Source organism: Calliopsis andreniformis, chromosome 5 (assembly GCF_051401765.1).
Source record: "Calliopsis andreniformis isolate RMS-2024a chromosome 5, iyCalAndr_principal, whole genome shotgun sequence".
NCBI lineage: Eukaryota > Metazoa > Arthropoda > Insecta > Hymenoptera > Andrenidae > Calliopsis > Calliopsis andreniformis.
Window position 1 is genome coordinate 24,485,381 of NC_135066.1, and position 15,994 is coordinate 24,501,374.

Sequence of the window (15,994 nt, forward strand, 5' to 3'; positions counted from 1 at the left end):
TGGAGGAGCTTTTATAACATGTTTCCTATCTATTGCACCCAAGCAATTAGGAAAATTCCAGTTGCAACAAAATTCATCTGCAATTTCTTTCTACTGTTCTTTTGATGGTATTGGCATAAATTCACACATCATCGTATTTACAATAGCCTTGCAAACTTCTTTTACAGCTTCTCTAACGGTAGATTCACCCAATCGATAACTAAAAGCAATTGTTCTGAAACTGTTTCCTGTTGCTAAATAGCTGCGTAAAAACCAATTTATAGAATTATATACTGTTATTTATTTCTAGAAATTCTCTCTAAAAAAAACATGGAACAATTTAAGACAGGCGTTTAGAAGAGCAATAAAAAAGAAAAGGAATATCAAAAGTGGTTAAGCTTATGAAAAAATACGAAAACGGAAATATGAAGATGAAATGTCGTTTTTATTGCCATTTTATAAAGAGAGACAAACTATAATGTCTATAAATATTTCACTTACGGATGAGGAAACAATAATTGATAACGAAAATCTTGAGAAGGACATACATAACAATTTGGAAGAAGAAAAATTGAAAGATGCAGTTATAGAACATCCAGAGCCTAGTACAAGTTCGACTGATAAAATAGCAGATTTAGAAGTGTCAGTGCCAACTTATCAAAAGAACTTTTCTTTTAAAAAAAAGATACAAACATAAAGATACGGCTCCATCTGTTTTGACGGAGTATCTTTTATCAAATAAACAGATAAATGAAATACAGCTGGATGATACAGATAAATTGCTTTTAAATATGGCTTCAATAGTAAAAAAATTTTCTCCCTATAATATTGCACTTGCTAGAAAGAAAATTTTTTCTATTATTTCTGATATGAAATTTGAAAAAATACATAAAAAAAATTATAACAGACAATACAAATGAGCTATCGCCGTTGTAAACATTAGTTTTTATAAATAAAGTTGCGTTCACCTTAAACACGCTGAAAATTTTTCTATGGGCGTTATCGCTTCTCTAAAATTGGTGTTACATTTCCGAATGAAATTTTTTATTTTTTTCAGTATAATTTGGTATTATATTGAGGACATGCGAAAATACTAATAAAATTTCTCTTCGTCTCGAATTAATTGCCTATACAGTGTGTGAAATTCACCCTCACTTTTTCGTAATTGCAGACTCTTATGTACCCAATACCTTCTCTTTTTTCCAGTATTTTCATCTTCATGCAGTAATAGTGCTATAATAGCTAACTCCTTAGTTGTCAAAGATATTTTGTTTCGGAATGCGTATGCTAAGACGTTGCAGATGTCGTAGCGATATCGTAGCGACACTGTATAGATGCCATATCGATAGATATGCGGCAAAAAGCATCGACACGTGGACACCTGAAAGTTGTTGTTCCGATGCTGTGCTGTTAGATGTGCAACGGCCTTAATACTGGTGAATATAGAAGCCTCGTTCTTCTTCGTGCATGAGATTTCGGGATTACAACATCGAGGTAAGCGCTTTCTGTTGACTTCGCTGATGATTCCGACCTCTGTTAAAATCTCGTGGATATCTCCATCCGCTAACGGGTCCTGGTGGTCGCTGAAAGTCGAGGCACGAGAAACAAATTGATTGTCGCAGAACAAGAGTTTCCTTTGAGTCTGCAGACTTCGGCAAAGATCGAAGCACTGTAACCACACGTGTGGGTATAACTCGGAGAAGCTGAGCCCTCACGAGGCCTCCCAGTTGGTTAAACGTGTCGATATTCGTACTTCGACCAAATTCATTGCAACATGAAACGATCGCGAGTATCGCCTTGGGGTTACCTCTCCGCGAATTTCGTGTCGCGGGAGTACCACGTGTAGTAGCCTCGATGTTATATTGTAAACGATACTCGCTCAAATACCTCTCTAGACGCCAAGTACATGAAAATCGAAAAGCTAAAAATTCTTTAGAAGAAAAAAGAACAAATCTATAGAGTATTCTTATATTATAAATTACATATACATGTAACTAGTACATTGTATTCATTTACATTGGTACGAACCAATGAAAGGTTACTTGTTCAATGACGCATTGTTCTAAAATAAAAAGAAACTCTTATCGAGAATTCTAATCATAATCGTATTAGAAGCATTGTATTTAGTATTTGTTATATTATTCTTACCATTGTACTAATATAGACCGTTGAATTGAATTGAATGTCAAAGAGACTAGAAAGGTGAAAACTTCAAGAGAAAGATATTGAAACCGAGAAATTGTAAAGAAAATTGAAAGGAATACAAAAGTAATTAACTCTTAATGGCCGTAAAATCATATATAGCGGCTATTACAGTGATGCTATAAAATATGCCATTTATTTTTTTCATTACACAAATAAATATATTTATGGCTACAAAATAAAACGGCAGAAGTCACATGCTCAAGAAACTGAGTTTTTAACTTAAGTGAAGCTTACAAAATAGAATTTATGCTTTTGAAAGAAACAGGTTGAATTAAAGAAATTGTTTCCTTCAAAAACGAGATTACAGTAAAATATAAACCGACGATAGAGATTAAGATTCAAAACTTCAAATGTCAATATTTTAAAAATAGACATATTACTTATACTGATTCGTTTTACAACCACAGACATATGATACTATTAATATTTCTTATTCTCCTACAGTGATTAGAGGGTAAAGTTGTAGAAAAGCTGCCTTCTCACCAATTTCGATGATTTTTAAATACAATTTGTAGTATAATAAACAATACATTGGAAAACGTACTACTTTCACGTCATAAAAGTAATGTTTGTACATGAAAAATACATGCTTGATAAAATTATAAATATTTTAATATTTTGTTTGTAAATAATCTATCGTGATATTCTTCCATTTTATAAGTAATCGTTGCTTTAGCTCTCGTTCTTTTATGTGATTGGTATTGTTCGAATTTTTCTATCTAAATAATCTCATAAATTTTCAATGCGCTTTAAATCCGGCGATTGTAGTGGTGGATGTAACACTTGGGAATAACTATACAGGGTGTTTCACGAAATCACGATTTCGCCTTTGGGGCTTCGTTTCTTATAAGTGTTTAAAAATCTGGTGGAAATTACCAGGAATGAGTCCGCGCGGATACCTCGAGCACTGGTTGTACGTATGACAGTGTAGCCCATTGTACTTACCCTTCTAAGATTAAGTTCTTCAGTTAATTTACAACTGACTATTTTTGGTATATCAGAACCAAAAAAGTTGAATCTACTTTTTTCAACGAAAATAACGGCATTCAACCAGGTTTTTTCTTCATGAATAAATTGTTTGGCGAAATTTATATTTTCCTGTGATTCATCTCACTCACATGTGGTTTTTCACGTGCTGCTCTACCTCGTTATATCCAAATTCTTTCAACACCTGACATATTGTGTCTGGATGAACTTGTTTTCCTGTTTTCTTAAATAATTCACAAGTTAACTAAATAGTACTAGAACAAGGATTCTACTTAATTTTTCTTAGAATATTACGTTTTTCTCGGACGTTAAGCACTTTAAGCCGTCTGCTTTGGGAAATTGAATCTATCTAAACCTCGCAAGAGTACCTTTTTATTACATCTGACACGATATTCTTACTTAAATTTAAAAGATTACCGATTTCTCGATAAGATTTTCCTTTTTCACGATAATAAACAACTAATTATCGCACATCAAATGGAATGCTTTTGCCTTTCCATCTCATGGTCAAAATTTCCGAGTAATCACGATGACTTTTGCACAGTAACTGATAATCCAAGGTATGTCCTTGCACTTTGCTCAATGTTATGTTTATAAATTGTAATAACAGTAGACTAAGTTAAACAATTACAGTCCAAAAACATGTAAATGTATAGAATATCCGAATATTCTTGCGCGAAATATTTGTATTAAGTAGAGTATATATTCTACTAAAAACAAGAAGTACGTTAATCTTATTATTGTCAGATTATCAGAGTAGTAACGAATGAGGTGTTGCGATGTCTGAATATTAATGTGAGCCGCTGTATGTTGTAGAAATCAACATTTTGAATAACCGTTTCCTATGTACATCCACCTGGTATATACCTAGCGATCAGACTAAGTTTCTGAGATATATATGTATTGGAAAGTATTTCTAACATAGTGTATTTAACCTTCCTAAAATTATTGGCGATTTGCTGGTGTAAGTCAGAAGTGACACCAATAACGAACAGTACTGACAGGGTTAATATTATGCATATTTGTTACTTTCTTGTGAACTTGAACTTCTTTGAGTACTGTGCTTTTATGTATAACTTAAAACATACTAAACTCGATATGGATTAGAGTTATGGTTATATAACTTTAATACTCACAGTAAGTTTAACCTTGTGGTCATACATACGCAAGGCCAAGATTATTAAAACTGACGCCGATCCTTTTCGAACTTGGCATTAGATATATTTTTGCTAATACCTCGAAAACTAGGGCTGACCGCCAGGTATATATACAGAATAAATTGTTTAAAATAATAATCTTGACAATATATTTCATTGTCATCGAAATTGGTGAAAAAATTTTCTAGAATTTCTTGCATTCCTAGAATTTTCAAATTAAACTTACAGATCAAAGTTTCTTACTTAAAAAACTAAAATATGTATCAAGCAATGTTATGGTTAAAGTTAATTCATCACTTTTGGAGGATTCTATATAATGTCATCATATCCGTTATTGGGATCAAGATCTGCTGGTAATCATCATAATAAAGCTAGTCAGGCAAATAATTAGTAAAGATGAAGGCTGCATAACAATAGTATCGTTGCGCCGGTTAACAGAATTCACCTTATTATCGTAATTCATGCGATTTTGAGTAGGATAATTCTGATATCCTGGGTATTGTTGATACCCTGGCGCAGGTGCATAACCAGGTTGAGCTGGGTTACCAGGCTGGGCAAGATATGTAGGGTATGTAGGATAGCCTTGCCCAGGCAGTCCTGGCATAGGCATCCTGTTGTTGGTGGGATAAGGCGGATATCCTAAATCCTGTTGTCGACTTCCCTGGTTCGATAAAGGATAAACTGGTGCATTTCCATTGCTTGAACCGCTATGACTAGGATATGGTGGATAACCCAAATTGATACCGGAATTCATTTGATGATATCCTTCTGATGGTTCAAAAGGAGCAGGCGGTGCATTAGCATTCGCGTATGGATTCGAATTGCTAGCACTGTTGCTGATCTTATCGCGATTTTCATCGGTGCTTGTTCGATGTCCATTCACATAAGACACTCCAGCCGATTCATATCCTGTAAATATCGTTCTTTTCTATGTAGCTGTAGTCCTCCCTTTGTTTCAAGTATCTCTCAAATATTCCGGCAGAGATATTTGATAAAAAGGGAATCACAAAAATGTAAAATAGGCGGAAAATGTAACGAGATTTTATTCTAAAAGAAACAGCTTTGTGCTGATTAGTCACATATTTATAGGGTAGAAACCTTTCACACAAACGTGAGGGACTTTATAGTGGCCTTCTTTTAAAAGAGTTATTACAATGAAGTGTGCTGCAAAGATTTTAAACAGTGCAGTTATTTTAGCTTGTATTACATACAAAGAAATTATGAAAACACGCCAAAAAGTGAAGATAAAAAACCACACTTAAACCACATGCAACCATTATCTTATAGAGAAAATGTTGTAAACAAATAAGAGACCAATAAGAGTTATATTACCTATTTTATTCTTTAAATGCGAAGGTACTTAAAATAGAAAATTGTCCCCTATTATAATGCAGAAACAAGTTTGATCATGATTATAATTAGTATTGGTCTAGAACTTAAAAGTCTTAGAGAAAGTAAATAAAATTCATAAAAAAATTCTACTGTAAATGCATAATAGTCGAATAGCTGACAATGGTATATCCAAATATATTTTAACCCTTATGTCAATGACCAAAATTGCTGATGTTGTTCTATGACCACGATATACATGGGTACTGCTATTATGAGATCCTGATAATACACGATGACAAGAATATAACAAGAAAAAGCCAAAAACAATTGACTATTATAATAAAACCAAAATAAGAGTCGATACAGTTACTTACAGGTGAATTAATAGCTGGTGTAATCTGTGTTATGCTATCCACCTTAGCTATATCTTCCTCCACTCACTAACTACCTATTGTATAAAAAGGCGTCAATAAACGTGCTCAGTATCAGTGTCATCATCATATTCCTTATAATTTATTTGTCTTTCTTTGTGTCATTGCGAAACTTTTATTATAAGATGCTTCATGTGTTGTATGTGATTCCGCTTATACAGTATACAGAGTATTTCATAAGATGTAGGGCCCACTTCGGAAGTTGATTGTATGTTTAAAAACAATGAAAAAAGATACATAAACACATGCCTTATTTGTCTTCGCTTATGAGACACAATGAATTTTCTGTTTTAATTACTCTTACATAAGATGTTCAAAATGACCACCTTGCATTTAAAAACAAGCCTGTCTTGTCTTAGAGTAACTCATCTTGTTATCGATCTGGTTACTCTATCACTCCTGGTGTTTCTCAGATTTGTTGGAAACCTTGCTCTATTCTATTTCATAGAATTTCAGCATTTTCAGTCGATGTTGCGTATACAATAGATTCTAAATATTCCCACAAATGAAAATTTAATGGATTCAAATACGGAGAAGGAGCAGGCTATGTAATAGAATCTATACGACAACCAATCCATGTATTTACAAAATGTTGATTTCGGCTACAATGCAGCGGAGTTCCATTATGCATAAACCACATACGAAGTCTAATATCAACTGGAACTTCCTTTAATATTTCATGTAAACGCATGTTCAAAAGATCAACGTACTTTGTGGCTGTTATTTTCCGATTAAGAAAAAAAGTCCAATACAAACTATTGCGATCTATAAAAAGAGAAGCCGAACAGCGAGTTTGCTCTGTTTATAAAATTCACTATATCTCAAACGAATATACAGTGTGTGTGTTTTATCTATTGTAACAAACAGCTGTGAGTTCGAATATGAAGAAATCGAGTTTTGACAGACAATTTTCTTCCTGCATTCAATAAATAATAAGTGATAATTAGATCTTAACAGTGGCAGTGATATAAACCCCCAATTCATAACCCTAACCTCAAATCGTGCTATATCAAATTGACCCTGTGATGACCTTGAAAAGCTGTATGAAGGTCACGGGTATTTTTTTAATAGAACGCTATATTTTCTATTTTCTATTTATATAGCTGACGTTAAAACATTTTCAAAACACTAGCTACACATGTATTTTGCGCTAACCAATCTGGAGATATTAAATGAGAAATCTTATGCGCCGCCGACATTAGCGTTACCCGATGTACACCGCGGGAAGGTTGCTCGGTCGGACTTTATACATCATGGTGACTCCAAAAATGGTGCTTCTTTTAATGAAAGATATAAATGTGTATCTAAAAATCTAAAATACACACACTATATTACAATAGAACGTCTGTTTGAAAGATTCTTCCGCCGTATCATAAATGAATTTCTTCTTTAGACACAGCTGCTAGTTTGTGCCGTCGTATCCCAGAGACTAAAGGTGTTGTATATCTAAAATGTCAATTTGGCATCCATTCTTGCGTACTTCACTCAAGCGCACGTGCAAGAATAATGCCAGAAATGTTAAGAAATGTAGAAAAGGAATTTTTAAGAAGAATCGAAAAGTGTGTCATATTTTATGAGAAACACGTTGAAGGGCAAATGAAAACTTAGGTATGACTGCTTATAAACATACAAATCAATGCAAATGCACAAACGACTCTTTTTGGAGCTACCATGATGTACAAAATCTGACAGAGCAACCTCCCAGCGGTGTACATAGGGTAACACTAATGCCGGCGGCGCATAAGATTTCTCATTCAATGGGACACACTGTAGATAGGACATGTGTTTATATGACTTTTTTTCATCGTGTTTAGACAAACAATCAACTCCCGAAGTGGATCTCACATGTTATGAAACACCCTTATATTTGTGTTTGGTGATCCCATTCCGTCATAATGGCCCTTACTATTTTTCTATAATGTTACTAACTCAGAGCGAAGATAATTAACTGTTGCAGACGAACTGGTGCGTGGTTAACAGCGGGAGCTGCGAGGGGTTCTAACTTGGAATTGTGAAGACAGTGTGGACGAATAAAAATGTTGTAGTTCCTCGAAAGGGGTGATTCGGGAGGTGATTTGAAACAACTTTTACCTTAGCGAAAATGTTAGATGACGCTTAAAGGCTTAACGAGTTATTTAGAAAAAACAACGGCCAATGAGAGCGCGAGTTTGTCGACCGAACGGCCGCTGTAGCGATAAGCGCTACGGTTATACTCCTGTTGTGCCAGACAATGCCCATCCGTGTAACATAGTTGCGTCACCCGAGAACGCTCTAGAAAGACACGCGTTCCGCTAAGCACGTTCCACTAATTCAGCATCGACATCTTAACGTTGTTGCTAACAGAACCATATATGGTAATGTGCGACCTCACCAAAAAACGCCGAACAGAACTCGAGAGAGTTGAAAATCGAGGAGTTCGAAGCAAATCACGGCCGAGAACAGGTCGAAGCGACCACTGTAATCTCCTGAATTGTTCAGCTATTTGTTCAATAAACGGAGTTTTGTTGAAATCACGCGGTGGATTTGAAATCCTTTAACCGCTCACGGACCCAAAGGCCATATCCCGTCCCTCGTCCTGCGAAGTCACCACGCGAGGCACAACACTCCGAACAAGAAAGTCAGCATGCATCGAAGGAAATAGCAGTATGAAAACTGAAAGGGACATAACAAATAATACCGAGTCCTTTTTTGTTTATCACTTGAAATGAATAATTAATTATGTTCAAAAAGCGGTTATATAACGGGCATTTGGCTCGTCCGCGAGATTCGTGGTCTGTCGGTATACGTGACCGACCGAAGGTCGCCTTCGGTTGGAAATTCCGTTGTTCTAACAGCAAAACACGGTCAATTGTCGTATGACTTGTTTTTATCGTTAAAATTGAAGTTCAAACAAGGTGAGCATTGTCGAGTAACGACAACACTCCACTTGAACTCCACACCCGATGTCGACATCGGAGCCTGAAGGAGAGAGAGAGTAAATCGTATCACATTAGAACGATACAAAAGATAATTGGCGAGCGCCGCGTAGCGACAAAATTAGCGTGTTTCGCGTTTCGCAGTTACACAATTTTAAGCAGTTTGGTCGCCAGACACTTGAAATCCTACTTGCTTCATAGCTGAACCGTTGTCTTCTGCGACTGGGGAGTTGCTCTGCTCGATTTAATACGTATTGTACGTACGACAGAGCACCTAGTTCGTCAAAAGGTGACAATTCAGCGAGATTTGCGCCCTTGGAATCGGTGTCTACCCTGATTCTCTGAGTTTCGTCTTCGTCAAGGACCAACAAAGGCCGCTGCCTGGTTGATCCCTGAGCGACGGGCTACAACAAAGAGAGTTAACGTACGTGCCTATCATCTCTGCGTTACTCGCGCTCTGCCACCCCGTTTGGAAGCAACCCCCGTGTGACGAATAGAAGCACACGGTGAGGTGAACGGAGTCGCGGTGCCTCTGACCGTCCTCAGCCTCCAGGACTAGCAATCGCTAGTTATAGCGTGTCCCCCCGCTCGCAAATCCCCAAGTTATCGGGATTCGTACGAAACGAGCCTTTCTATAAGGTGCAAGGTGAAGAGAAGAGATCCCCCCTCCTCTCAAGCCTCTCGCTCATCGACTTCTTCTTCGCACCAGAAGAAGAGTCGATAATACAGTCCACTGCATTACCTTCACGTTACAGGCAAGGTATTGCTATCCCCTCCACATAGGCTCGTGATCACAGCCTGGAGTTGGGAATCTTTGGTACAGCTTGATTTACACTCTCGCTTACCGCTGCGGTTCCGCCGCTATTTCTCGTTTTCAGACGCCAACGTCGCTGACAATGCGTCAAAGGACGATTGGACCTCCAAGGCCTCGCTCCATCGCCACTCGTAGGAGCCCGACGCTGAGAAACAGAGAAGCCCCCGCCCCTGCGTACACGTCGAAGAAATTAAAAGTAAAGGTCGTTAATAAGCCCTTTTCAGGGCCGACTCAAATTTAATCAAGTGTACTTGTTTCTTTTTTTATACCCTCACTCTCACCTTGTCCGGACCCTAGTTAGATCACTTACTTTAAGCGATTCTAACAAACTAAAATCGAGGAAAACTACGTGCAATGTAAAAACACGAATACACAATTTTTTTGTTTCAAGAGAATCAAGAATAATAATTACTTGATGTGAAAGGAGAGGACATACGTAAATCTCCAATGCAAATAACGTATAAACGAAAAAACAGTGCAACAAAAAAGTGAACGGAGAATTGGAGAATTAACGTTGAAGATAAAAACGTTAAAAGTAGTTTGCGTTACATTTAAAAAATAATAATCATTAAATGAATTAAATACAATTCACTTGTAGTTTGTAAACCTGTGTCATTAGGTCACTGTACCGATCCTGGTCATCGACTGTCAAAATAATTTATGCTTCCCATCGTTCCTATTATAAGTTAACTCTCACTACGACGACAAGATCGAGAGAGAAAAAAATCAGTATCCGTCGAGAAAACACGTGCTTTGCAAAAGTGCACAACGAACGGACCATCAAGCAGTTTAACAAAAGCGGTCACTCCACTATTTTACTGCATACGTATCCAATGCTTCGGGACAGAAAATAGACACATCGTGCATCGATCCAAAACGATCCGCGAAGAAGAGAAAGTCTTTTCCCTCCCCGAAGAATAAGAGAAAAATTGTTAGCAACACGTGTCGAGTTGTCGCTGCTAGGACTAGTCTAACCACCTTAGCAGATGTCCGGAGCACGCGTTTAGGTAATTTATGGCTTTATTGCTTTGGTCTGAGGTGCTTAAACTACATGGGGGCACAAGGAGCTTCTTTGAAAAAATTCTACTCTAGCATAAACCATTTCGACAGTCGATGACCAGGATCGGTACAATGACCCAGTGGTACAGGTTTACAAACTACACGTGGATTGCATTTAATCCATTAATGATTATTATTTTTTAAATCTCATGCAGACTATTTTCAAGATTTCTATCTTCAACGTTAATTCTCCAATTCTCCGTTCATTTTTTTGTTGCGTTGTTTTTTCGTTTATACGTTATACGAATATTTTCGTACTAATGCTATTTCCTCCGATGCATGCCGACTTTCTTGTTCGGAGTACAACCGTAGCGCCTAGCGCGTACCCGACGCTACCGCGGTCGCTCGGGCGGCAAACTCGCGCTCTCACTAGCCGGTGTTTTTCGTTAATAACTCGTTAACGAAGCCTCATCTAACATTTTCGTTAAGAAAAAAGTTGTTTCAAATCACTCCCTGAATCACCCCTTTCAAGGAACTACAACATTTTTGTTACATCCTGTAATTAATGACTCATAACCTGCTTGTCCCGTGGAGTTGAATCTCTCGATAGGTTTTCATTTTTTTCTTTCTATATTTATTTTAAATAATTCTAATTTTCGTATGCCTTTTCATAGATTAGGATTGTTTTGTAATAAAAACTACTAATCTTGTTAAAAAATTGTTTCGAGCTATCTTATACTTTGGAGACAGAATCATCCGATCATCCGATGAGACAAAATTATGAATGGAAGGATATTTTTCAATTCTTGATAACTGAACAATTATGTTGTAAGTTGAACCATGTGTTGTCTATGTTTAAGAAAATATAGTAGCTCTAAAAAGCGCTGTTTTTGTTGTGAGGTGTGTCATCGGTGGCATCTTCGTTGTAGAAGCTGAAACGACTCAAACACATTAATATCATTCTACATATTTACTCCAAAAGTGGAACCACTGGAAAAATGTGAAAAGTTTTTATTACAAAACAATTCTAATCTGTGCAAAAGTATACGAGAATTATAATTATTTAAAATAAAAATTGAAAGAAAAAAAAAACAAAAAATTATCGAAAGATTCGACTTCATGGAACCTACAGATTATGTGTCATTACCTATTCGCACTCGGCTATCGGAATTTCTTGTATAATTTTTCAATCAAACCATATTTTCTGGAAAATCTTCAATTGTTTACATATAGTAAATAATAATTATTGATGAACAATGATTATATAAACTATAATACACATAAACCATCTTTATTTGCTACATTATTATCTACGAAGGGTCACTGACACTGATTCTCTCGTAAAGTTTGCAACAAGTGCGACACTACATTTAGTAAACAATAAACAACATGTATCATAATATAATGACGAAAACATTATACGCATATATGTTTTTCTTAAAGCCACTCGTTTCAGGGCACATTTATGCACAAAAGTAGTCTAATTAGGAATTTTATTATTTTGTTTATATCGTAAAAATTCAAAATTCTATTTTATCCGTATCTTATGTGTTGGTTTATAGTATATGAACCTGTAACGTAACCAATGCAAGCAATGCAACTAACAGAAAGAAGAGAATACAGTTCACGAAACAGTATGTAACAAAAGAACGGGAATGGTGGGACTCTGTAATTTTTGTGGACGAAAGTAAGCTTAGCATTCATGGTGGTGATGGAACAGTGAGAGTATGACGAAAAAACAAAGAATAACTGAATCCAAAACATTTGTAACCGACTGTAAAACACAGCAAGCTTATCGATAATGGTGTGGAGCTGCATATACAGCTTTGGTATTGATGAATTGATATTTATAGATAATATTATGGATAAAAATATGTATTCAAGTATTTTAAAGAGTAATTTAAGAAAAAGTAACAGAAATATAGCGATTGGAGAGGGATTTAAATTTTATCAGGATAATGATTCTAAGCACAAAACCAAGATTGTACAGGAATTCTTACTCTACAATTGTTCTAAACAGCTAGAGGTCCCTCCCAATCTCCAGACTTGAATCTCATTGAAAATTTTTGAGATGAACTCGATCCTAGGATCCACACACAAACAATAGGTACTATAGATGAATTAAAAAGTCGTTTGGCAAAAGTATGGAAGAAAATCGGAACGAACTACTTACAAAAAATAATTCATAATATGCCAAATCGATTAAAACTCGTTCTCAAACAGAAAGAATATTAGATAAAATATTAAATATTGACTAAATTTTATGTTATAACTACAATTAAAAAAGTGTCCCAATATTTTTGTAACATAAAATTTCGCATTTTTTGAGTTTATCGTCTATTATTCCATAATCGTATAGAAAAATTAAACTACTTTTTGTATGTAAATTCTGTATACTGTACTGTAATATCATGTAACGTTGTCGTGTCGCTGGTTGTACGTTTATTCGAAATATAAAGTTTGGAATACAAGATTATACTGGTAATCCATTATTTTTGTGCCCGACTGTACCTAATAAATGTTCAAACTCGTTTTCCTCAAAGACGAAGTCTCATATGGAAAAATCTTATTCTTATTCTACTTCAAACATAATAACGAACTGAAGTAGATTGGATATGTATAAGATCTACAGTTTTCGAATTTTGATCAGCGAGAAACTGCAATTGATTTTAGTACAATGTTTGTATTACGTACTTGCAGTATATCTAAAAAATTATTCCACTTATTGATTTGACATTCTATTGTTTAGAAAATCTACATTAATGTGCATAAAAAACAACATGCATAATTTTCAAAAGCAAGTAATGTAGGATATGTTACTGAGATGAGAACGTATTAACATAAGCTACAGGCGAAAGTAAGTCGCATGTATTAATTAAATTAGATGTAATATTTCTACACATGAAATCGAAGTCAGGTAATTTATAAACAGAATATATTAATTAATGAAGGAAAACACATCTATAAATAATAAACAAATTGTGAAGATACTTTTTACAATAGCTTATAGTAACATTATTCGTTAAAACGAAGGAACAATCGAGAAGCAGCAGAATGCACCTAGAGCTTCTAATCTGTCAAGGAAGGTAGGAATGCAAAGAAACGCTACAGCACTGAAGCACCTCGTACACTTTTTATGGAAAACCGGCTTCTGTGAAATGGGTTATATCTTTGACATGTTGTTGCTTAGATGATGCTAATCAAAAGTCTCCGTGAGCACTACCTCAGAAAAGCATTACCTTTTTGGTTATAGAGTCCCAAACAACTCAATTTATTTATTTAACAGAAATCGTGTATTTTCAATACATCACTTACATACATTTCGCACATAGGAAGAAGCACATATCATGAGTGTATGTATTTTTGTGCACATAGTGTATGCGAGTGTATACTCATAAGTGTGCTTCGACAACGACCTAGGACAATAAAAGAATGTTCTTTTAGTACTTAAAGTAGTTACATAATGAAAAGCAATTCTGAAATAAAAAAATATATGTATATACTATAGTTTGTTCCTCTTGCGCACTTCGCATGTTTAACCGTTCAAGTGCGGCGAAGCGCTGTCGCGCTTTTCTTGTCTTGTGCCAAAACTTTTTCACATTTTTAATATACATATATAGCTACATCGCACAGTGGTCCAGAGCGGCGATTTAGCAGCTCAAACGACGAAGAAAAAATGTTTCTTAATGATAGCAAAAATGATATTGCCTAGTACTTGTGACCTTAACGTATTGTTATTGAGTATTTTGAAAAATATAAACAATCATATGTTCGTAAAATATAATCTGAAAGTTAAGCGTTTGAAAGACCATGTTTCTGGGGCTCCATGACATATACGTAATATTCATACTGAATATTATTTTTTTGTATTGTTACACACAGCGCATTGAAATATGGACTTTTCTGTTTTAGAATGTCAGTTTTAGAATTTTTTAAATATACAAAATAGTTTAACACACACGGTTGAAAAAAACTTATCAAAAAGGAGAAAAATAAAAAAAGTATATGAAGCCCGGGAAGGCCCGTGAAGAGTTCATGCTCTATCTATAGCTTGATTAACACTTGTTACTTTCCATTCATTTCCAGCTGCATAGATGTGCATAGCACTGAATTATTAGATTGATTAATTTCCTGAATCTTAATACGAACAACTTAAAACGCCTGCAAAAAGATAAAACAGTCAAAATTTTTTGATATATGATTTTTTAGAAACTACACAGTAACATTTGCAATAACTGGCATAAATCAAGATCTGATCAAAAGGCTTGGCGTTATTTTGGAAACATTATCTTGCAATAGTCTAATAGATATTAAAATATTCAAACAATATTTATTAGACACATTTAATATATATGTGCAAGAGTGTAGTTGGTATAATATGCCATGGAGCTTATATAAAATCTTAATAGATGGAGCTGAGATAGTAAATGCTGCAGTAATACCGATTGGTATGTTTTCGGAAGAAGCCATGGAAGCCCGTAATAAAGATTTTAGGTACATACGAGAACACCATACAAGAAAATTCTCAAGAATAGATACAATGACTGATCTATTTCATACATTGTTGTTTTAGTTAGACATTATGATATCATCAATTTCTCTTAAAAATCAAAAAGATTTACCGAAAAAATTGTATTTTCATAAAGACGATAACGTTGCGAAATTGCTTGTAAATAATGACGCTAATGAATAAATTGAAAAAAACTAATAAATTGTTTCTTTTGTATTTATAATTAATCAAGTTAAAGCTCCGCTCCGGATCAGAGTGACTGGTCACGATTGCTACGAGACGGGAGGCGAGCAACGTGAGAGACCGTCGAGGATAGGTATACTTCCAAAGAATATAGTGGTGATGTGTTGGTTGGTTGAATGCAGTTTCTTTGGAAGTAAGGGTAAGCGGACGAAACTGATGTAAGATCAGAGAGCCGCCGGAGATGTTAGTGAGCCTCGTAACTTTTTAAATTATTAATTGATACAACTTGAGCGGTTAAGCTGTATCGTGGTGGATCTGTCAACTTCGAACGAGATCGCTTAAGGTAGTTATAGGTTTGTAAGCAATCTACGCAGAATTACAATGAATACTTAACCCTTTGCACTCGAGGGCTCCGGAGCGGAGCCATTTTAAATTTGTCTTCAAACTCGAGGGCTCCGCTACGGAGACAATGGAATTAATTT

General features: G+C 35.4%; 1 protein-coding gene across 1 annotated transcript in view; it reads right to left on the reverse strand.

Annotated features, from left to right (window-relative positions):
• Positions 1-418: 418 nt before the first annotated feature.
• Positions 419-15,994, reverse strand: part of LOC143179687 (uncharacterized) — an 86,812-nt gene continuing 71,236 nt past the window's right edge. Inside the window, exons 8-9 of the mRNA XM_076379000.1 lie at positions 4,774-5,237; positions 419-1,562 (exon numbers count right to left, since the gene is read on the reverse strand). Coding sequence (XP_076235115.1) covers positions 1,461-1,562; positions 4,774-5,237 — 566 coding nt within the window. The 3' untranslated portion in view covers positions 419-1,460. The remainder of the gene's footprint in view (positions 1,563-4,773; positions 5,238-15,994) is intronic.